Source organism: Gobius niger (assembly GCF_951799975.1).
Source record: "Gobius niger genome assembly, chromosome: 13".
In the NCBI taxonomy this organism is placed as follows: domain Eukaryota; kingdom Metazoa; phylum Chordata; class Actinopteri; order Gobiiformes; family Gobiidae; genus Gobius; species Gobius niger.
Window position 1 is genome coordinate 18,415,648 of NC_136864.1, and position 23,394 is coordinate 18,439,041.

The following is a 23,394-nucleotide window of genomic DNA, read 5'->3' on the forward strand; positions in this document are numbered from 1 at the left end:
TTGTTTGCTTTCTAAATTTAACAACACTGTCATTAGCAGGGCTCTTTTGCAGCCACTGAGGTACGTTGCCTGAGAGCACATTAGTCAGAGGAAGCTTGAAAGTGCATCTGCTTTGCTAAAACATAAGACAATGAATGCTGAACCGCAGTAATGAGCCAGTCTCCAGGAGCCAGCTCCCAGAGACACTTAGGACCAGGGCCGAGGACTATTTTAACACTTTTTCATGCACGGTAAATAGTAATTTCTTTATCTCATGCCTCAAGTAACTTTGACCACCACTGGCCACGATAATGACAAAATGCAGCAAAAAACTATTTGTCAGTCATATGTCACTCAAGACAAATTTCACACCCTAAATTCCTTGAGCGACTCCTTCAAAAGAATTTAATTTGTTAAAATGTGTCACATAATTGACTCGGAATGAACTATTTAGACACAGTGTGAATCCTTGCAGCAGTTAATCATAAATATAACCAATTCAATTATGGCACCTGTCTTCTTTGTTGATGGTTTCATCTTGTCAGCATCTAAACGAAACGGCATCTCTAGATTTCCTTTGTGCAGTTCATATATCATGGTGCAACAACAGCCGAGTTTTATTGCCGAGCATAAAGTAGAGCTGATAAGGCTGCCTATCTGTGGAGATCTGTCATGGCGTGTTTACGAGGAACTATTACATTATATTGGCACAAAAGAAGTGAGATAGTGAGAGTTGATTGGACGCAAATATTACTATGGAAACTGGGGGATGGATTTAACACCTGAGAGACCTCTGACGGTGTATTTCAGGTTTGATTTTTTTTTTTTTATAGATGAGGAAAATCTGTTAAGAATGAGAATAACATAGCATGAACATACAGGTTGATGCACTGGCATTGTATTTTGAAAGTATTAATCTTAGAATAATCTGGTAGAATATGAATCATTCCAGATTATTCTCCATGTTAGGAATGAGACAGCCTTACATATTTCTCTCACAGCTGTGCTCTCAAACTGGTTTGCAAAATAACCTACAAGCAAAATTCACCAAATTATTAGTCAAGGTCATGTTCGAGACTCGAGACTTTCTTGCTCTGAAAGGGAAATTCATCACAGTGCATGTTAGAGAATATGAACAGACAAATCTTTATTAGAGCCCGATATAGAGTAATCTGTCCTCACCATTATCTCCACAAACGGCATGTGAACACTTTCTGTAAATTAACAATCACATCTATTCTCTTGTCATCTCATGTAGCGTATCCAAACACAGATTCCTCTATACTCCCCTGCCTTGCTCCGTTCTCATCTTTTCTGCTTGTATTCATGTTCCTTGCATGCCCCTCCTCGCTGCAGCTGTTGTACCAGTGCATTATTGATAGCTGCCTATTGTACGTGTCACACTGTGCTGCTAAGAAATGTAAAGGCTGCAGCACACATGAATAAAACAAACTGTAAACAAGAGAGTAGAGTTTTGACAACGTCACTTAATACAGTATAGATGCACCAAAGTACATCTCTGACATGTTAGCGCCATATGAACCATCTTGGGCCGTAAGAACTTCAGGGACTTCTGGTGATTCCCAGAGTCAATAATAAACACGGTGAGGCTGCGTTTCAGTTTCATGCAGCAAAAATCTGGAACAGTCTTCATGAGGATGTGAGACAAGCCTCAAATCTGACAATGTTCAAATCCAGGCTGAAAACAGTTCTTTTTACCCGTGCATATGAAAACTGAAACTATTTCATCTGCACTCTTGTTTTTTTACTGTAATTGATTAATTTTTATGTTGGTGTTTTATTCATTTTATCTGCTTTATGAGATACAGTCATCTGGAAATATGCAAATGAGCATTGGAAAAAGGGAGAAAATAGGATAAAGCAACAAAGAACAGGAAACATTAGCATGCAGAGTGGAGGCTTGTAATGTTGGTGTATAATGTAGTGCATACAGCTCTCAGTGGCAGTGGAGTGGGCCATGAGCAGGAAATAGAGGGCCCTATATCGCACACTCAAAACTAAAGCAATAAGTTTTCAAATCACACTGGAAAGCAGAGAAATGTGTAGAAAGAATTATTAAACTTTGCTTTTAATTTTAACAGACTTTAGGAAATCTTAGTACTTTAGCATATATTTCATTACTATTACTATCAAAAGTAGGTCATTGATGCTTTTATGTGAAAAGGCCACAAACTCAAACCCAAAATACAGAAGGTTTTATTATAGATTATAAAGTATTGCAACGCTACATAGAAATATACGACTAAAAATGTAAGAAAGTGTGTATTTTTTCCCTCAGACTGTGTAGTTAAATAGAAGTGGTATGAAATAATATGGAAGAAGAGAATTGAACCGACATAAAAAGCATTTTAAAATAGGTCAGGGCAGTGTTTTCAATAAATCACCATGCCAGCACTCACTGATGTTTAGTTAACATATAAAATATTGGAACAAATAGGGGGTCATTTACCAAGCGTTTGCTCATGTGCAAAACGAGTAGCACGTACTAAAGTGGAGGAGCAGTACAGTCGTGTGTACATATTTACTCATGTAGCATTCTCTCATTTACATGGCCCTATAACTGTAATACACTTTATCTCAAAAGTTCAGGTCAAACACACAATAAATACAAAATAATATATTAAATTTTTCACTTTGCACTTGCTTGATTTAAATGCAAGAAATTGGTTTAGAAATTATCTCACAGATCGAACCCAGGCGGTTGTTGCTGAAGGCTACCAGTCTGAATCTTTATATCTTAAGAAGGTTGTGCCTCAAGGGTCAGTTTTAGGACCACTTTTATTTACAATGTATATTAACTCTATTGGTGATAACCTAAAACAAAGCTCCATTCATTTATATGCAGATGACACAATTCTGTACTCTATGTCGCCCTCTGCTGCACAAGCAATTCAAAATATACAACATGACTTCAATTTGGTTCAACAAAATTTACTGACTTGAAAATGTTGATGAACTCCTCGAAAACTAAATGCATCATCTAGAAAACAGTTGGTTCTGTCACAGAACGTGTCAGTGTCTGCTTTAGACGGTTCCAAATATCTTGGCATCTGGATCGATGAGAGGCTCTCATTTAGTAAACATGTCCAGGAGCTAACGAACAAACTTAAAGCAAAGCTGTCTTTTTTCTACAGAAACAAAAACTGTATCCCTCCTAACAAGAGACAACTGTTAATCCAGGCTACGTTACTTTCAATTTTGGATTACGGTGATGTCATATATATGCATTCCACTGCATCTGTGTTGAAGCCTCTGAATGCAGTTTTCCATTCAGCCATTAGATTCATCACTGGAGATGGTTATAGGACCCACCACTGTGATCTTTATGCTAAAGTGGGTTGGCAATCTCTAGAAGCAAGGAGGGAGCAGCACTGTCTGCTGTTTATTTATAAAGCTCTTCTTGGTGTCCTTCCTGATTATTTGTTTGATCTTATAAATGTCAGGTCAAATGCTTACCAGCTGAGGTCTCAGGACATTTTGACTCTCGAGTCTCATCGTGTAAAACAGAATGGGGAAAGAAGGCCTTTTGCTACTTCGCACCAAATGTCTGGAATGAGGCACAGAAAACCTTTACAAGGGATTTAAACTTGATTTAAACTTACAAGTTTAAATCCTTTGTAAAGGAGTATCCTCCATGTGTCTGTTCTTGTTTTTAAGTTTTACACATTTTCTTAGTATTGTGTTATGGTCTAATCGTTCCACTGTTGTCTTATTGTTAACTGTTATTTACCTTGTATGTTTTAACAGGTCTCTCTTGCAAATGAGACATTGAGTCTCAAGAGACCACCTGTATAAATAAATAATAATAATAATAATAATAATAATAATAATAATAATAATAATAATAATAATAATAATAATAATAATAATAATAATAATAATAATAATAATAATAATAATAATAATAATTAGCACCTGTCTTGGTAAATGACCTCCGTAGAGTACATTAATCTTAATATTGTTTCAGCACTTCCCTGTGGTTAAGTAGAGCAATAGAGGCAAAATGCACTATCAAGCACAAAGCTATCCAATTAATCTTGTGAAAAACAAAGAAACACCTCAATCAACACTGCTAATAGCACAAGCCATGGCAGAATGATGATGAGTCAAGTCTGAGGCCACATACACTGTACACAATTCATCTGATAAATGAAAATACAGTACAATACAGTACAAAGGCATGTAGGACTTAGGCACTGGTGCTGCTCAGTTCTATCTTACTTTTTTTTCTTTATCTTGACCCTTGCCTGAAGAAAGGCCTCATCGATAAGGGTTTAAATCGCGCTCTGCCACACACTATCTTATCAGAGAGAAGACCGAACTTTTACTTTAAAATCGAACACTTCTCAGCAGACAAAAGCAGAAAAAGTATAAGTGAGGCCTGGTTTCTTCAAACGGAGACGCTATCTTGATTCAAGTGAGGAAAGTGCTTGGAGAAAAGTGATGTGTCCTTAGGTCCATTAGCGCAGGTGAAAAAACAGCAGACAACACAATGGGTTGGAGGGTGTTCACGTTCCCGTGCCTGGCCGTGCATGCTGATGCGCGTGCCTGCCTTCCTGTAAGACATTCCCTCGCCGCATGCTATCGACTACCAAAATTGCAGCCTCTTTCTGCACGGCGTGCTCTCGTTGCCCACTTTCTTCCATCTCGGCCCAACCCGTTGTCTCTTGAAGTGAGAATTGCAAAATCAATAGAGCTAAATGGAGTTGCCGGAGAAGCCATCGAGTGTTCTCGCTAAGTGCTGGAGGAACAAGGACGTCAAGTAGCAGTGGTGACACCCCATAGTCACCTAACCTTCCTATCCTTACCTTTACCCTCAACGCACTTCTTCATCCATCTGCCCTTTTTATGACTTACTCTTATTCACACTGTACATTTTAGTGCTCCCTTTCACATATTGAAAATCTGAGCCAAACAATTCTGTAATTAGAAGTAATTGTATGAAAGCTATTTGTCCACAGTTCACTTAGTTCTACTTCAGGTAAAGCACAAACAGAGAATACTAATTTGTCTTTTTTATCCTTCGTGAAAAATTGATTTATGTTTGAATGATGACTGAATTATCTGAGCTAACAGTGAAAAAACTATTGACACAAGTAAGCTGTATACGATGCTGATGCAGGGATGGCCAACTGGGATAGTTTGAGCTAGTGAGCCTTTGAAGAAGATTTGAGACATGGAAAAAAATAAGGCGGGCTCAAAAGACACGGTGCATATAATAATAGACACATTTGTGTTTAAGTAACAAGTGTTAAATACCGAAACCAAACTGATAAATTATCCTTCTTTGCGCTCCATGTTTCCTCCGCTGCCTTTCTCTCTAAATCCAAAGGTGTCTACGCATACGCTAGTAAGCTTCCATATCTGCAGTCGCCTTGTGAGGGACAAGCACAGACGGTGGTCGGAAAGCACGAGATAAGAGGAACCAGAGAGAATGAAAAGAAAAACTATGTCTTGGGGTTGTTTGTTAAAAAATAAAAAAATAAAAATATCATTGTGTGTGTGTGTTTGCCCTTTCCTTTGTCACATCCACCCCTGCCAGCCTCTGGAGGGAACAACAAGAGGTTCAAGCAGAGGAAGCAGGGTCTGTCTGTGTAGGTTTTCTCCAGCGACTCTGGCTTCCCTGACCACTAAAAACATGTACAATAGGTTACTCCTCTAGCCAGGCTTTTCTGACTGTTACTGTAGTCTAGAGATGAGTTTCCCTGCTTACGCTTACTGTTGCTACACGTTGCCCCAGCGGCATTGAGGATGGGTCAAATGCAGCGAACAAATTTCCCCATATAGGGATTAATAAAGCATAACTTAACCTTAAAGGGACTAGATGCAAGTTGGCCATTTTATTCGGACCCCAAGTAACCTTTTTTTGAGCGACAGTGCAGGATTTTAGATGCAGTTGTGGTGAACAGTTCTGGGCTCATTCTGCACATTAGGACATGGCTGGAACATGTAGGGGGAGGAAAATATTTAGTTTCAACATTTTTAAACTACATATAGTCCCTTTAACTGAACATTCTCAGACATCACTGCTGTGTTTCTGTCACTCTGTGTGTTGTCGCTGTTGAGCTGGAGCTGATAACAGGTACAGTACATTTGCTTCAAGTGCTTTGTACAGGTACAAGCAAATGAAAAGAGGCTCCAGCTACACTTAAACTGAATAATAAAAGTATCTACGCAACATCTTTGTGACCTACTTTCTACACCCACAAGTTTAGAATAACGTCTCAGCATGCGTGGATAAAGGTGTTCTCTATGTAATACCAATATGTGCTATGTATCTACCTCTTTTTAGGCTGATTGTTTAAAAAATCCTTGTCTACTCATGGAAATCACTATACTGAATTTATGTTCGAATGATGACTGAATTATCTGAGCCAACAGTGAAAAAACTCTTGACACAAGTAAGCTGTATACGATGCTGATGCAGGGACGGCCAACTGGGATAGTTTGAGCTAGCGAGCCTTTGAAGAGGATTTGAGACATGGAACAAAATAAGGTGGGCTCAAAAGACACGGTGCATATAATAATAGACACATTTGTGTTTAAGTAACAAATGTTAAATACCGAAACCTAACGTTTGACAAGTTGGTTCATCCTTTTCCCATCTGCACATAAAAAATACAATTTGCAAGGTTCAAATGAAACTGATAAATTATCATTCTTTGCGCTCCATGTTTCCTCCGCTGCCTTTCTCTCTAAATCCAAAGGCGTCTACGCATACGCTAGTAAGCTTCCATATCTGCAGTCGCCTTGTGAGGGACAAGCACAGATGGTGGTCGGAAAGCATGAGATAAGAAGAACCATAGAGAATGAAAAGAAAAACTATGTCTCGGGGTTGTTTGTTAAAAAATAAATAAATAAAATATTATTGTGTGTGTTTGCCCTTTCCTTTGTCACATCCACCCCTGCCAGCCTCTGGAGGGAACAACAAGAGGCTGAGAGAAAACACTTTTCAATCTACCTTTGACCGAGAACAAACACGCTGCTGCTTAGAAAGTACACAAGAGAGAAGGCGTTGTATTTGCTGTGGGCTGCAGGGTGCAGGGCATGGCAAAGGGATAGGAGCACAAATATACTCCGCTGATCACACAAAGACTCTATGACGGGAGTGACGTACAGCACTTACTCAGGAAAATGAAAGTTTGTTTCTATTTGTCAAATTGGCGTAAGACAGTATGTTTACTTGTGATGCTTCTTTTGTTTCTGTGCTATTATTTTTCTAATGCGATCAGTGGCTTAGTTGTGCTGTAGTTTTGACATTTCTTATTCTTTTTTTCGCAATCTGAACTGCATCTTTAAAACAGCCTTTTTACTGTATTTACTGTACAATGAAATTACCCACGAACCGTGTAACGCTGATATAAGGTCTGATCGAAACTGCACATCCAATAATGTGCCAAGTAAGCAGTGGCCTCCAAGAGCACGGCTTTATCAGGAGGTACTGCTTCAGCACTAATGCTCTTTTAATATAAGGTGAGGTTATGTTGTGTCTCGGGGGAAACTGCTAAGATTAGCTTTATACATCTGCTGTTCATAATTAATGAGGAAAAGGAAGTTAGCAAAGAAATTCCCACTACATACAGGCTCACCCTCAGCAATATTTTCCCCCCGAGATTCATCGGAAGAAGACTTTTGCTTAGTCATTTTTAGGCGACCAATGCACTACACACGAGACACTGGTGTTCCACATATTGTTTGAGAAAATGGACATGATAACAATGTACAGCACAAGTAAGTTTAATCATCGGTAAGTAAAGACAACCATAATTGTGTTGATTGTTGAATGTTTACCCTTGAACTTAAAGAAAGATAGCCTTGGTGTTAGAGAAATAACAATGGTGTTCAAGAGGATAGATGAAGAATAGGCAGCAGTCTGGATGTCTTATACCATCGGTGCACGACCCGGAGACATGAACTCGAGACATTGCACTAGTCCAGGGGTCGGCAACCCGCGGCTCCGGAGCCGCATGCGGCTCTTTCATCCTTATACTGCGGCTCTGAGTGGCTTGGGAAAATAAATTACTAAAAAAGTATTTAATTGAAGTGTATTTTATTTGTGTTAGTTCTTTAATATTTTAGCTCTAAATTGGAAGATTATTGTGATCTTGACATGTTAGAATAAATATATTTTATTGTTTTTCGTCGCTCAAAATAAACGTCATACTCGCGAAAACCGGTAAACCCGCCAAAACGCCGGCTTTTCCTCCTCCTGCGGTCGTTCCTCCTGATGTTTGGGAGCCAGTCCCTGCCACCCCTATTGCCCCCCCGCTGGAGAACCCCACTGTTGTATATTTGTCACGATTTTCCCCGCGTTTGTGGGGAAAAAAGGGACAGTAAGAAGTGCCTTTCCTGCTGTCCCTGAACGCATCTCCCACGCTGCCTCTCACCAAAACAACAGCGCGTGGTTCCAGCAGCTACACCACGGAAAAGTTAAGGCTTATTTACAACCTTAAACATGTAAAACAAGCGGCGATGGGCGCGGGGCAGGTGAAGACAGGCCTGTTTTGTGGATTATAAAGTTTTTCCAAATGGAGCTGAGACTGACCAGATGAGTGAGAGTCATGGATAAAGAGGTTTAAGAGAAGCAAGTTCTACGGATCCTCAGAAGATCGAGTGCACAGTGAGTGTAGTGTTTTTATGCTTATTCTGTGGAGTAAAGTCAGCCCAAATTGTGGGGCTGTTGCACTGACTTATCTGACATGAAGCGCGTGCGTTTGTTGATGCGTTTGCCCGTGTTACACATTGACAGGAGCGGGGTTGAACTGGTGTGACTGTCCCATAAACTGTGAAAAACTATTATTATTATTCAGTATATGGACAAGCTTGAGCTGGTCTCTTTGCTTTTTGTTTAACCCGATTTGGCGAGAGCCCAACGAGTCAGGGGCGCACGGCGGAGCGAGACGTCTCTGCTCCGCCTCCAACCCGGTGTGCGCGGCAGGAGACCTCGTCCACATTCGCCCAATTCTTGACAGATTTTTGACAGAACGCAACAATTCCCAATAACCCGCAACAGGGCGCAGCAGTGCGGGACGCATATTCGTGACCGTGCGTAATAATTCGTGCCATTAATCGTAACACGCAGTAACAGGTCGCAACAGTTCGTGGCGGCGCGTGAAACCTCTTCCCCCGAATCACTCACATTCGTGATCCTCGGCCACGAATGTGGATTCGTGGCATTCGTGACTTGTCGTCGTTATGTGTAAACCCAGCATTAGATGTCCCAGTGTTTTATTTTCTGTGGAAACCGGATCAAATGGCTCTTTCGGTGTTAAAGGTTGCCGACCCCTGCACTAGTCCTACCATTCAAGTCTGGGGATAAATAAATAAATACCCTCTCAGAGCATAATACTGATATGCAAGCAAACATTCAGTGGCTGAGAGTGGCGTCTGAGCACCACAGTCAAGGCTATGAGAGAGATAATACGACTGTACAGCTTGACCCAGTATGATAAATAGCAATTTAATGTTGTCCTCTAACACTTGGTAATCCATTTTTATCTTTGGTAAATAGTGTTCCAGTTTTATTTCACACAACTTTGACAAAATGGAAGAATAGACCATAGATCAGTAAAGTAAAGTCAAATGATTTCAGTGTGTTTGCCAAAGCTCACGTAAAGAATTGCCCGCTATGTCACATGGAGGGCTAAAAAACTTTTAGTGTGTATCCCTCTAGCTACATTTCCTTTCAAACGCACTCCGGCTACAGTGAAGTCTACTTCTCAGCAAATTAGTTCTGCACTCCACCAGTATGCGACAGATAATAAAGATGTGCTGCTGGGCAGGCTATTACCCATGACTAAACACCAAACACTACAGTTTCTACTTATATGTGCAGACTGCTTCTTCTTCCACTCTCTTATCTCCTGCCGCGAGTGTGAGGAAGTGGCAGAGGGCCCAAGGTAATTAGGCAAGAGAGCTTCTTTATCATAACACAAATAATAGCTCGGAACCTGCACTAGAGCCAAAGAGTCGCCCTGAGAACTATACACACAGCGAATAGGACGTACCTGCTCAAGTTTCCAATGGAACTCGGCTGGTCTGAACGTGTCGACCTGTGAGAAGTCTCTCCGGAGCAGAAAAACCAGTCGGCAGTTGTGGACATACAGCGAATAATGGTGTCGGTTCATCTCTAAAGCAACGTCAGACAAAAAAGGACAAATTAGTGTCATAATCGTGGAAATAACATCGAGTGTAATAACCAGATTTACAGCACAAGACTGGGTCAAGAGCTTGCACACAAAATAAGCTTTGCACCATGCAGTTTTCTAATATGCAATTTGTGTTGCCTCTGCCAATTAGCCATCTGTGTGGACAATGTGAGAGTGTACAGATGGTTTGCTTAATTAAAGAGTTCAGGCAGCTCAATTTAGACTTGGTGGGAAAAATAGAACATGTTTTTGAGTTTCTATAGCCCATTTTCAATTAGAGTTTTATTCTTCAGTTTATTTCATTTTTCAGTACAACATAAAATGTCTCTTTTTTATTGGTTGGCTACTTATGTGACGAATGACAAAGGATCTTCAAGGGCAGCAGAACTATTCAAACCCTGTATTTTATCTAACTTGAAGAAATTCCCACAGAAAATAAAAAGTATTGAATGTAATACTGAATACTTTGTGTGATGACAAAAAGTGCTATTGTGTCTGTTACTGCCATTCATAATCTTACCATATAATATAAAGAGTAAGGAGTACCATCTTCTTTTCTGGAGTTGGTTTAAATATATCAATTAAATAAATACATGAGTTTAGAAATGATCGTACATCCTGTAACCACCTCACATTCACAAAATGTATTAAATTATGTATGAAATTGTAATTGTATGTTATACCTGACCTTTAAAATTGCATGTTCGGCAAGTTAATGGTAAATCCATTAAAAATATGTCATTGCAGTGTAAGCCTCAATGAACTGGAGCAACAACCATTTGGCTCAATGCAAAATGTAGTATTTTCTTTCATTGTTGGTAAAAGGTCAAGCATAAACCATGAATGACAACAGCCTGCTTTCATCTCTCGAGACGGCTTTGTACCAAATAATTCTCTCATCGTCTGCGTTCTTAAACGGCCAGTAAATCCTCTAAACACGAGAGACAGAAAGGTCAGTCGTTCATTTTAATAACTGCCTCGTTCTTCTTTGGTCCATTTTTCCACAACAACACTGGCAGAAACAAGTGTATTCTAATGTAACAACACTTGACTGTTGTTGTTTCCACAGTTTTGCCTTGTTGTAAGAATAAGACTTATAATATTATTCTATTTTGTCAGTCCTGTGTAAACTAGTTGTTATGGAACTGTTTACGTTCTCGGGTAGTTGATCACTTAATTACATTCATTTTGTTTGTAAGCTGTAAAAGTTTGTAAAGATGGTAAGCTGTTGAAATGGAGGAACAGAGTGGGATCTCTGGATGCTGCATTATTTTTGTACAATTTCAAGTTTTAAAGCAGTACTAAGTAACTTGTTTACCTTAATAAATCCGTTCTGTAGTCCCTCTGGGGGTAATACACGTGTTAATGGGATGATTGGAGGGTCTTTCATCTCCCCCTGGTGTCTCCGGTCAGAAAACCACACTTGCAGCTTTCCCTGCACCGACCCGGAGGCCCCAATACACACTAATAGAATCACGAAGAAGAAGCTAACAGGCTAACGGGCAAAGTTAAGTGCGGGCTAGCGCCACTTAAACAGTATTTACAGCCAAGTTTGAGCGGAAAATAATATATCTCCATTGTGCAATTGGATGTACAATATCCCGCTATCCCTTTGTCTTTTCTGTCAGTGTAGTATTTACTCTCACGGACAATTAATGAGTAAAAAAACGTAACATGCTACAACACCTGCTGTGGCGCTTATGGCCTATAGGGGCATGAGTTATTTAGTACTGCTTGAAACAAGGTTATAGATAAGTGTTGCTATGGTTTCACTGGATTACGGCTGCTCAACCCATTTCTTCCCATTTTCATGCCTCAAAAGGTGAGCATAAAATTGCCCCAAATTATTTATATATGATCCTCTCGTGGATAAATCAAATACATGTTTCAGGCACATGTACAGTGTCTCAAGATAGACCACCATGAAAAAACATTGCAACTTCCTTTGAACAGCAAGTTATAGGTTTTTACTCTACAACAAGAGGAGTAATTCTTCCCCCACCTCTAACTACTAGGTCACAGTCGTACTTTCTGAGAGGTGGTACCTGTCTTGTCAGAGTTACACAGCAGAGTCTCTTTCTCGGCTCTGAGTCCTGGACTGGGGCCGTGTTTCATCCAGGTTGCTATGGTGAACTGGTCTGTAAGGTTTTGGGGCACGACATGTCCTGGGATGTTCGCCGCCTGTCGCCCGTCAAACCTGTAGATGAGGTCACTGTCCCGGCCGCTGTCGGTCAGCAGCGAGGCCGTCCAATTAGAGGAGGGGCCGGGGGTGGGGAGGATGTCAGTGCTGCCTGATGCTGCGCCTGTCAACCAAACGTGCAGTGTCAGGAAAACGCACATACAAAGAAATTAGACATTATAAAGCTTGGTCAGGGGTACCAAGCTGGAGCCTACTGTGCATGTTTTGGGTGACGATTTTTTTCAAGAACCTTTGAGATTTAGGTAAAGCCAAACTAGAGACAATGTGCTCGGTTCAGGTGGGGGTTAAGAGGTTGCTTATATGACTGCTACATGAAAAAGTAGAAATGATGCCTGAAAACTTCTGAGCCCATTGTAAATATAAGATTTTGCTAAACCAATAAAACATGGAATTGAGCACATTTTCGAAGATTAAAAGCAGTTATCTCAAATGACTTCATTAATATGCTGCTGAGTATAAGCCAGACTTCAAATTAAATATTCCCTGAGCTGGAGTTATTACCAATAGCCTTTTGCACTCTCCCGTTCTTACATCTAAAAATTCATTTCGAATAAACCCTCCTGCTCCCTCATATTTTCTTGCATACCGCAGAGTTTTTGCAGAGACTTCTCGGAGTACGTCTCTCGATCGCAGCCTTTCCCAATATGATTCGTCTGCAGCTCCACCATCGCCTTCACACCAGACAGGGGGCCTCCGCACATTTCCAAGTGCATCTTGGGAAACAGCTGCCGGCTCCCCGTCCCTGGCTCGTAGTCCACGCGCCTCGTCCAACCTTTGAAAGCAGAGGAATGTGTTTGCAGTAAATAAACAAACACAACTTTGCTTTTTTTTTTTTTTTTAAATAAATCTGGGGATATTTAATGTAATAGCAGCATGGAATCATTTGCTCCACCGTTTAAGGGGAGCATTGTTTTTCTGTCATATCAATTAACCCAATGTGAAGCAATATTTTCTTCTTCATTGCTCTGAGCTCTTTCACCGTGAGTGGTCACATCACTTAACTGTAATTAGTAGAAATTGTAGCGACATTTATGCACACCCAGAGTGCCATTGTCTCCCTGTGGTGAGTCTGGTTTGTTTCATTCTAATCTCGTTTCATCTCGATCTGTTTGATGATGGAGAGCTCAAGGTGTGTTGCTCTGTGTTGCAGTAGTCTTTGATATTACATTTTCCAGCTAAACCTTGATGTTTTTTTTTTTTTTTCTTACACGTCCAGGAAGCTTAGTGAGATGTACATGTGTATCTGACACTATTTGAAGACCATTCTATAACTTGTCTGTCGATCGATTTATTTAATTCATATTTTTGTAGCGCGTTCCAAAGCAAACTCCCGTGCATTTACATAACATGCCCGTTTCTGCCGTGGTGCTGGGCGACCCGGCCTCTCTGTGAGTGTCTCCGCCCGTCTGTAATCTTCTCTGACCTTTTCTCCAATGAGCCTAAACTACCGGCCGCGCGTCCTTTTCACAGCCGCCCATCTTCTCACTAATGGCTCTTGTCTGGTGCAACTTCGTCTAAGCCCTGCATCGCCTTATTCCTGATTCAATTATGTCTCTTAACACAAAGAACATGAGCGGACGGGCAGCCAAATGCCCAGCGTGTGAGTGCCTTACAGTATTGGTGACAGTGGAAGGCTGTGGACCACCATGCTGGGAAAGCTCTTGATATGGGCTTAAAATGTTTTTTCCGTTTCTTTTTTCTTTTCTTTTTTTTCTAACTGGAAAGATGATGCAGTTATGACGAAACAATCCCTAACTTGATCCCTTGTATGACCAGAAGGTGCCCATTCTCAATCCAATTTCCTTCAGCAGTAGCATCTCAACAAGATCGTTAAATCATGCTTTTTTGTGTTGTGAACCGTTCAATGTAACAGGTTAGTGCTTGAAGTATTTCCCATAAAATATAAAAGATTGGTGAAATTGTCAAGGAAAGAAGATACTTTAATTTGCTGCCCAACTTTCCAGCTTGTAACAGACACCATCAAGATGTGTGTTGTAATGTGTGTTGTAACACTATTATTATCACCCCATTGGGGACTGCAGCTGGAAAGTAAAACTAATCTTGAATTCGGGGTAGGCACCTATAAGCTTTCTTGCTTCGGCCTACTCCCTTTGAGTTTTTCTGTTCTGTAAAGTAATGTAAATAATGTAAACAATGTAAATATAATGACTCAAATAAATCAAATCAATCAATCAATCAATCAAAAAAGATGAGTTTGCCGTTTTTTGCCCACCACATCTCTTTGAACAGTTTGAACTGGCAGCATCAATGTTGCTAGTTCAACAAGTTATTCGATATTTTACTTGTTGGCTTTAAGAAATAGTAGCTGTCTTGCTCGCTATTAAGAATACATATTTTTTAAAGTAAGATCACACTAACAAAATGCATACACTTGTGTAAAGTTGACCCTGATCAGAAAACACTGGGCTGCAGGTCTGGCATCTCCATTGGACTGTGACATTGTTTTTCTCTCTCTCCTTCTACCCCCAACCCTCCCATCTGCCCGGGTCTCCTCTCCTGAGAGCCTGACACCTGAGATGCTGTCAGCGCTGACAGCTAAAGCACAGAGGGAGACGGTCTGCCTCCAAGGCCAAAATCCGCTCGTGTTCAAAGAATGAAAAACAGACACCGCAGTCGACCTCTTTCATGAACAGATTTCAATTGATTGATGAAAGCCTGTATGTTTATATCCACAGCAAACACTCAAAACCCATGTTAGACACCATGGTTGTTCTGAGTAATAACATGTAACATACAGTACATGTAAATCACCAAGAGGGAGGTTGATATTTGAGTAAATACCAAAAACTAATACAGCCATTTACAATTTGAACTATCTTCACCTTTCTCAGATGAACACACACTTTGATAATGAGAGCTTTGGATTTAAAAGTGCGAGTGTTTATCCGACTTAAAACCACGAACACAGTCAGTGGTGGTTCGTTAAACACTGACCTTGCCACCCGGGCTTGCACACGGGCTTGACATCAATATGCACGGCCACATCTTCACTGGCTCTCTTCTGACCGCAGTCAAAGGCCGTCACCATAATTTTGTAGCTCTGCTGTTTCTCGTAGCTCAGGCGCTCTGTATTTCGGATGTTACCTGAAAGAGATTCAGAAGATGAAAGCAATTATGTTTCTAATTATTTCCCCCACGCAGTTTTTTGGACGAATTACAGCTGGGGAAGATTTTCAATTTGGCAATAATTGAATGCAACAGTGCATTAATGCCACATTTGCGCAGGCTGTAATGGAAAAACTCAAGCATACATAAGTCTTATTATGCAGCATCTTATGTTAATACGTTTGATTAAAGTTTCCGTAAACAGGTAATGTCAAAATAATAATGATAGTAATTCGATATCACGGAAAGTGTGCACAAACATGCTTTAGTTCAACATATTCAATTGGCCCCCAGAAGAGGTGATGAATACTCACACTGATATCAACCTCAAGAGCTGTAATTTTAAACACTACGAGGAGCAGAAACATTGGAGAGAACACGGCGATACTGCGATCATGAGCATTTCAACATTTGTAGAGCGCACATTAAAAAAAATAACAAAAGCGGCCGTACCCTCTGATTTTATGACTTGCCCCAGTGACAACAGTTGGCTATTTTTTGTTGTTGTTGGCATCTTGAGGCTCAAAGCATAAAAAGCAAGAGCTGTCACTCTCTGACAGGGTGAACGGGGGAGAGAAGTTATGTAAGGAGACATGTGACAGGAGGAGTAAAGCTACACAATTATGGAAAGCAATTTGAAGTTAAGTTGCACTTTATTAACCTCTGTAGAGAAATGTGTTGTTTATGTTTCTGACATTACCTTTGTGATTATATTTGTGACTTATTATATCAAAGCAGAACTAAGTAACTCATGCTCCTAAAGGCCATAAGCACCACTGCAGGTGTCGTAGCATGTTGAGTTTTAGTTTTTTTTTACTCATTAATTGTCCGTGAGAGTAAATGCTACGCTGACAGAAAAGACAAAGGGAGAGCGGGATATTGTACATCCAATTACACTATGGGGATAATTTTTTTCACTCAAACTTGGCTGTAAATATTGTTTAAGTGGCGCTACCCCTAGCTTTGCCCGTTAGCCTGTTAGCTTCTTCTTCGTGATTCCATAAGTGTGTATTGGTGGCTCCAACTCGGAGGAAGGGAAAGTTGCAATGGTGGTTTTCTGGCCAGAGACACCAGGGGGAGGTGAAACACCCCCCAACACTTGTATTACCCCCAGAGGGACCACAGAAAGGATTTATTAAGGTAAATAAGTTACATAGTTCTTCTTTTAAGGGACTATACGGAGTTTAAAAATGTTAAAACTTTTTTCACCCCCCTACATGTTCCAGCCATGTCCTACTGTGTAGAATGAGCCCAGACCTATTCACCACAACTGCCTCTAAAATCCTGCACTGTCACTCAAAAAGTTGCTACTTTGGGCCAAGGTGCTGTCATTCACAAGCTTAATATAGAGACTGCAGTTATGCATAAGACCTGAGGTGGCAGTAGTGAGCATATAATGACCAACTTGCATATAGTCTCTTTAAGTTAAGATTAAGTTCTGTGGACACAAAACAAGTTCAAAACCACTAATCTTTGAGAGAGGACTTAAAAAAAACCATCCCAATGAAGTTATTTTGAAGTTATGATTTTATGTAAATATGTGTAACCATTAAAATGGCGATTTTCCTTCAATTGTGAATAATCGTGCAGTCCTAAGGAGGGGATAAGAGACGGGAGAGAGACAGGACAGAAGAGGAGCAGCAAAGGTCAGCAGCAGCGGCAGAGAGCAGGAGTGAATGTGCCGGTCATTCAGTCGGTTCACTCCAGCAGGTAAAATGTGTTTTATTGTTTGGCTCCGTGTCAATAATTAAACAGATAAACAAAGCGCTCATTCAAATTCATTCAGCATTTACAAAGAACATTCGGCTAAAATTAATCATAATTATCAGGAGGCAGAGCAATTATTGGTATTTCCAAAGCTATTATCGCAGTAAGTTTACAAAGTCAATCTCGATACAGTCTGTTCAAGTCGCATTGCAATTGCAACCACAGTCAAGTAATAATTATCTGCCTTCTTTAGACAACAACATTGGCAAAACAGCATGATGGTCGGTTCCAGTAAACTGAGTCAGAGCTCCCCGACTCTGCACTGGAGAAGAAGCTTGAACTCGTAGTTACTGCTTTCAAACATGACTTGGACTTGGCTGGACTGTAATATAAGAATGGCCTATTTCTTCCTTAAGCCGTAAGGACATGGGGCAGGCTCTGAAAGTCCTTTGCTCAAATGGACTTTCAATTGAAACTTTAAGTTCTTATTGAACACAAGCCTTTGACCTCTGACCTCCACCTACACTCGCAACATTGTCCTATTATTTCCTTTTTTCTATTTCCTTTTTGAATTTTCCATCCTAATTAATGGAGCTGCCGCCAAACTGTGAACATGAACCTCCGACCTTCACAAATAATGAAATAGCGATGATAGCTTTCTAATTCAGGAACAGTTCAAATACTTAAGCTGCTAAGTGTAGAGCTGCTTCTCCCCCAGTTCAAGAGTCAGAGGTACAATTACTGGCTATTATGGTGATGGAAAATTATTGATGTGTTATATTGTTATGCAGTCACGAGCTCATAAACCAGCATTAAATAACATGTGCCTAGATAAATCCAAAGACTTAAAATATACAAAATCAAACATGCAGAAAGAACAAGTCTTTACAGTGTTATATGTAGGATCACAGCCTACACATTCACATACGTGAATCACAAAATATGAATTTTTCACAGCATTCTTTGCTCAATTTAGTCCATGTGCAGCTTTCATACTTTACCCGCCATGTTATTTTTGCAGACATAATGCAATCGTAATAGCAGCACAAAGCACACGGCGACTGTGCCTGAGGGCAAATAGGCGATCCGGGCTCCTCTCAAACGCATATGGACATGAGGTTAAACATGAGCGACCAATGGGACAGGACAATCAGTATGAGCCAAAGACATATTACTGTGCAGTCTTTGATCTGCTGTGAACACATCACAGTGCAGTCTCGCTTCAGCTTGAATTATACTACGCCCGGATCATCGCTGCGTGGATGAGAAGGCAGTGGGAGTATAGGCCGAGAGCTGAGATTTATCATTGGCAGATGCGCTCAGAACAGCACATCGAGAATAACATACATTTTCCTTCAATTTACTCAGATGTGGGGCCATATGTTCACCGAGGAAAGCAGCACTACAGAGCGCAGAGCAACTTTAATTATCATGATTTTTCTTTTCAGAATAGATTTGTTGGATTGGTGCCAACAATAGCTGTATTTTACTTCATATTGCTTTTTTCTGACACTAGTAACAATACGCTCTGATGATTTTAAATACGTATATTTTACATTTGCTCCAACACCACCTAACACTACTCATCCTCTGCTCTGACTCCGCTGCCTTCATTTCCTTTACTCAATGTCTACAACTATTATGTTGAGTATTGAGCTCTAAGTAAGGTTTATGGTTTCACAATCAATCAAATCAATACAGAATATGGGATTCTTTACATTATCCACCTACCAAAGATTGTTACCTCGGACCTTGTGTTTCAGAAAAGCCCATTCACCACAAAAACACAAACAAAACATATATATATACGCATCATGACTGTAATTGTTCAATTTCCAAGAGGGTTTCTTATGATGCTGATAAAAGGCCTGTCTGAGTTGTGACCTACTTTTTTTAACTTGTGTTTGTACCTTTTACCTACAAACTGAATCACACGCAAATCAAACATCCTCAGTGACAAGACCAAGCCAAGGTTCTTTAAGACTAATGTCATGTTTGTATTCCCATATGGTGTGGAAACATGCAACATGACTAAACAAGTAGAAACTGCATGTTCAGCTTCCTGTTTAAGAAAAATTCTTCTAAATATAATGGTATCAGCATATAAGCAATGAAGAAGTGTTGCAAAAAGGTAAGATACGTCACATAAACCCTAAAAAGAACTGGAACGCTCAGGCCTGGGGAATGACAACGGAACAACTGGAAGCCAGAGCGACTGCCTTACATGCCAACAGAGGCACAGGAGGAGAGTATGTACTGTTTCGCTCTCTCTTTGTTGATTTCCTTGCTTATCTACAACCTCCATTGTTCTCAGTCTGTCTGTCTGTAACCTTGAGAAGCAAGGAGTAGAACAAAGTAAGACAACGTTCAGACTTGGAACTGTGTAATTGTTGTTGTCTCCGAGTCCGGGGTCAGTACAAATCACATCCCCCCCCCGTTTGAAGATGTCATTTTCTCAACATTTACAAGTAGAGCTTACCATTACGATCGATGGCGAATGGTGTCCCAGCCGTAACAATTTCGTAGTTGCAGATCTGGCTGTACTGTGGGGAGCAGTCCTGGTCCCAAGCCTCCACCTAAAATGTATGTTTATATCATCATTGGTCCAGTGAGAAGGTTACATTTGTTAACTTAAAATCAAGTGTTGAATTACCTGCAAAATGCTGTCGTAGATCTTTCCTTCAGTGACTGATGCTTTGTACTGCTGCTCTCGGAATGTAGGACTAAACTCATTCACATCATCGACTTGGATGTGCACCACCGCTCTGAAGGAGAAGCAGAGGGGCTAATGCAGACACTATCTATATGTGTTGTTATTAAGAACAAAGTATTATCATCCGGCCTGGGTCACAGTTGCTCCCAATGAAAGAAACTCTGCAATATTATCTTTTAATGTGATTTCAGATACTGGCAATACAGTACATTGCTGTTAAGTAATTTGAACAAAAACCATAGTGTGCATTGGCCCTTTTAATAATTAGAATATCAACATCAGGACTCAAGCCAGAGAGTTTTGTGGTTAAGAGGTAGATTCTCATCGATTGTAAAAAGGCACAAAAACAAATGAAACAGAAAACAATACTGGAAGCTGCGTTCTTAGTTTGAGATAACGACAGCTCTGAACTAAACAAGCAAGTGTTTAAAAACTTGTATATCATGGCTTTTTTGTTGACATCCCATTTCCTTTTACTCAGATCCAATCACAGAGTATATAATCTAGTGGGAGTTGTTGCTGTTAGGCAATTTGAGCGCATTGGAGCGGTGAAGTATATAATTTAAACTCTTATTGCAATGCATCATGAAGTTTGTTTTACGATGACCTTTTCTGTCACCGACTCGTGGTGCAACTGAGGAAGCACATCTGGCTAATTAATGGCATTAGCGTAATGAGGCCTATTTGGAATGTCATGCAGTGATAATGTCACACACACACACACAGGCCCCTGACATACTGTGCAATTTATCTCTCCCATCTCTCACTGTAGAGCGGCAGCACACAGCCCCAAGCCCACACTGTCGCCTCTACAGGTTATTTTAGCTGCTCCCTATCACTGGCGGAAGGACCGGACACTTTGACTTGTCCGTGCCACTCGCCGGCCTGTCAGTCTTTTTTAGTAACACCTTTTCATTTCATGGTGGGCATAGGGAGCACATCCTTATTTCACTTGTCGCTACTGCAGCCACACTGAAAGTTATAATGAACAGAATGTACAAAATACAGTGAGCGCTGGCAGTGCATACAGTTCTGTATATAGTATACGTGGCTGCAGTTCACTTATGCACCGCGGATTCAAGTCTCTGCAAGTCATGGAATGTCCCTCTTTAATCATGTCCTTTAATCTTCCAACAGCACTGAAATTATATATTTGATAAATATCACTATAGGGCCGCACACTATATTGTCATAATATTGTTATTGCACTATTACCTGATGCAGTATCCATATCACAAGAAACAACAATAAGAACATAAAACTTCCATCCATCCATTTTCCTCCGCTTTATCCGGGGCCGGGTCGCGGGGGCAGCAGTCTCAGCAGAGATGCCCAAACTTCCCGATCCACGCACACCTCCTCCAGCTGTTCTGGGGGGACCCCGAGGCGACACCAGGCCAGCTCGGAGACATAGTCCCACCACCGTGTCCTGGGTCTTCCACGAGGCCTTGTCCCACTAGGACATGCCTGGAACACCTCCCGCGGGAGGTATTCCTAACATAAAACTTAAAGATCTGTTTTAGGCAGAATTTTCCTAATTTAGTCCTTGTTTAGACCCTCATTCGGTACTTTTTGAATCTTGTTTTGCAACTTTGATGAAAAAAAAAGTAAAATTGAAAATTCATGTTGTAGAATGCTACTGTGTACATCAAAATATGGCAATAATATAGGTATTGCAGTTATCGAGTACATGTAATAAGGAACTAAAGCAAAGACATAGTGCAGGATTGTTCATAAACAATTTTAATAATTGATGAAAGATGAGTAATAGATATATGATAGAAATAAATCTCTTCAAGATTGACAGTTTAATAAGGCAGATATAATTACTGAAGCATCTAAAGCTAAATTGGTCCATGTTCTAATATACTAATATCACAGGCTATGACCTCAGCAAATTGATATTTCAAGTTTGATCAAATGAAATGCTGATTGTCTATGGCAAATTTAACACTAGTGAAATGCTTTAAAATAACGCATTACTTTTGGAAAAAAATTACCAACTACAATATTTTGCGTGACATTTTGCGGTAACAGTATTTGTCCTTACACAACACCCTATTGTTTCTAAAAGTTTTTGACCGACAGCATCCACAGTTTACTTGTTTTTTTATTTTGCTACATTGTAATTTGTCAGTAGGCTGACAGACAAATGCGAAACAATAGCAGCTCTTCAAAGTGAGTCATGCCACATTGTTTCAAAATGCTTTACCAAATATGACAGGATTGATGTACTGTCAATACAACAGTTTAAAGAGTAAATTATTTATTGCACTGCAGTCCTTGTTTTCTTCTCTCTGTTACTCACTTGTGTGATTTTTTCCATTCGGCCCCGTCTGGCCCGGCCCCGCAGTCGTAGGCTTGAATAATGAAGGTGTACTCTTTCTGGAGCTCACAGTCCACTTGGCCACTGGCTCTGAGCACCCCTTCTCCAGACGTCCGATTAAGAACCACGGCCTCAAATGGAGCATCCTGACCGTAGATCTTAAAGGCACAAATCTCTCCTGAAAGACAAATGTATGGACAGTGATGAGTGAAACAGATAGAAACAGGATTACTAGATCAAGGATGACATGACTAAACAGTGGAGAAGAGTAGAATAAAACAAAAAATGCAAGGAGGCAGAGCTAAAACTCAGTCAATGAGAAAGGAAAAGTATAGCTAAAATCTTGGCAGAAAAAAAAACATGTATCTTTGATTAATTATTAAAAATTACAAAGCATTTACCATTTACCAAAATGTGCACTGAATCATTACATATGCGATAGGTTTGTTTTTCAAAGTGTATGCAGTATCTATAATGTGCTTGTCCTATGCAAATCTTTTCACTATACATGCGTAGCGTTTGCTGTTGTACAACATTGTTGGTTATTTCCATTCTGAAGGCATTTGGATATTTCAGCTCCAAAGGCAGAGAGCTGGCACTGAATCAAACTGTGGGTGAGAAAGTAAACACAACAAAAGCCCACATCTTCCTTCAGCTCAATAGAAGTCACTTCAGATTTGAGCCCGAGCCTGTTTTTCACAGTCATGTGTCAGTACAGGCTGTTCTCTGTGTTCTGCTCCCAGGGCAGACTTAAGAAAATGATAAGCTTCTGATTTCTGTCAAACGTCTGCGGCTCATAAGGATGACATGCGGTGGAAGCTCGGCAGTGTTAGCGCATGAAATGGAGAAGTGAGTTTGAAGTTCGTTCGAGGGATTAGGGAAATCTTCGAAAAGTGGCTTTGACCCAAAACCCCAAAACCTTGAGAATATATTACTGCCGTGACAACGTAAGTAATCACCCTTAGTCTTTATGTCACTCAGCGTTTTTAGTATCGACATATTTTACTTTTCAGTCTTTTGATTAAAAGAAAAAAAGGGTACATTTTATTTTACACTACGTTGATACATTGTACCTACCTAAATTTAGTACAATGTAAAGTTCTCTATAACAATCTGTAAAAACTTGTACATATGCGCTACATACACAATGGAATAATGTGTATTAGTACTTTGT

At 40.3% G+C, this 23,394-nt stretch overlaps 1 protein-coding gene across 1 annotated transcript in view; it reads right to left on the minus strand.

The window, feature by feature from the left end:
• Positions 1 to 23,394, minus strand: part of LOC306972186 (calsyntenin-2-like) — a 109,865-nt gene that overhangs the window by 14,380 nt on the left and 72,091 nt on the right. Inside the window, exons 3-9 of the mRNA XM_079568706.1 lie at positions 22,203 to 22,398; positions 19,835 to 19,946; positions 19,661 to 19,757; positions 15,304 to 15,453; positions 12,935 to 13,120; positions 12,194 to 12,451; positions 10,008 to 10,129 (exon numbers count right to left, since the gene is read on the minus strand). Of these exons, the coding sequence (XP_079424832.1) occupies positions 10,008 to 10,129; positions 12,194 to 12,451; positions 12,935 to 13,120; positions 15,304 to 15,453; positions 19,661 to 19,757; positions 19,835 to 19,946; positions 22,203 to 22,398 (1,121 nt within the window). The remainder of the gene's footprint in view (positions 1 to 10,007; positions 10,130 to 12,193; positions 12,452 to 12,934; positions 13,121 to 15,303; positions 15,454 to 19,660; positions 19,758 to 19,834; positions 19,947 to 22,202; positions 22,399 to 23,394) is intronic.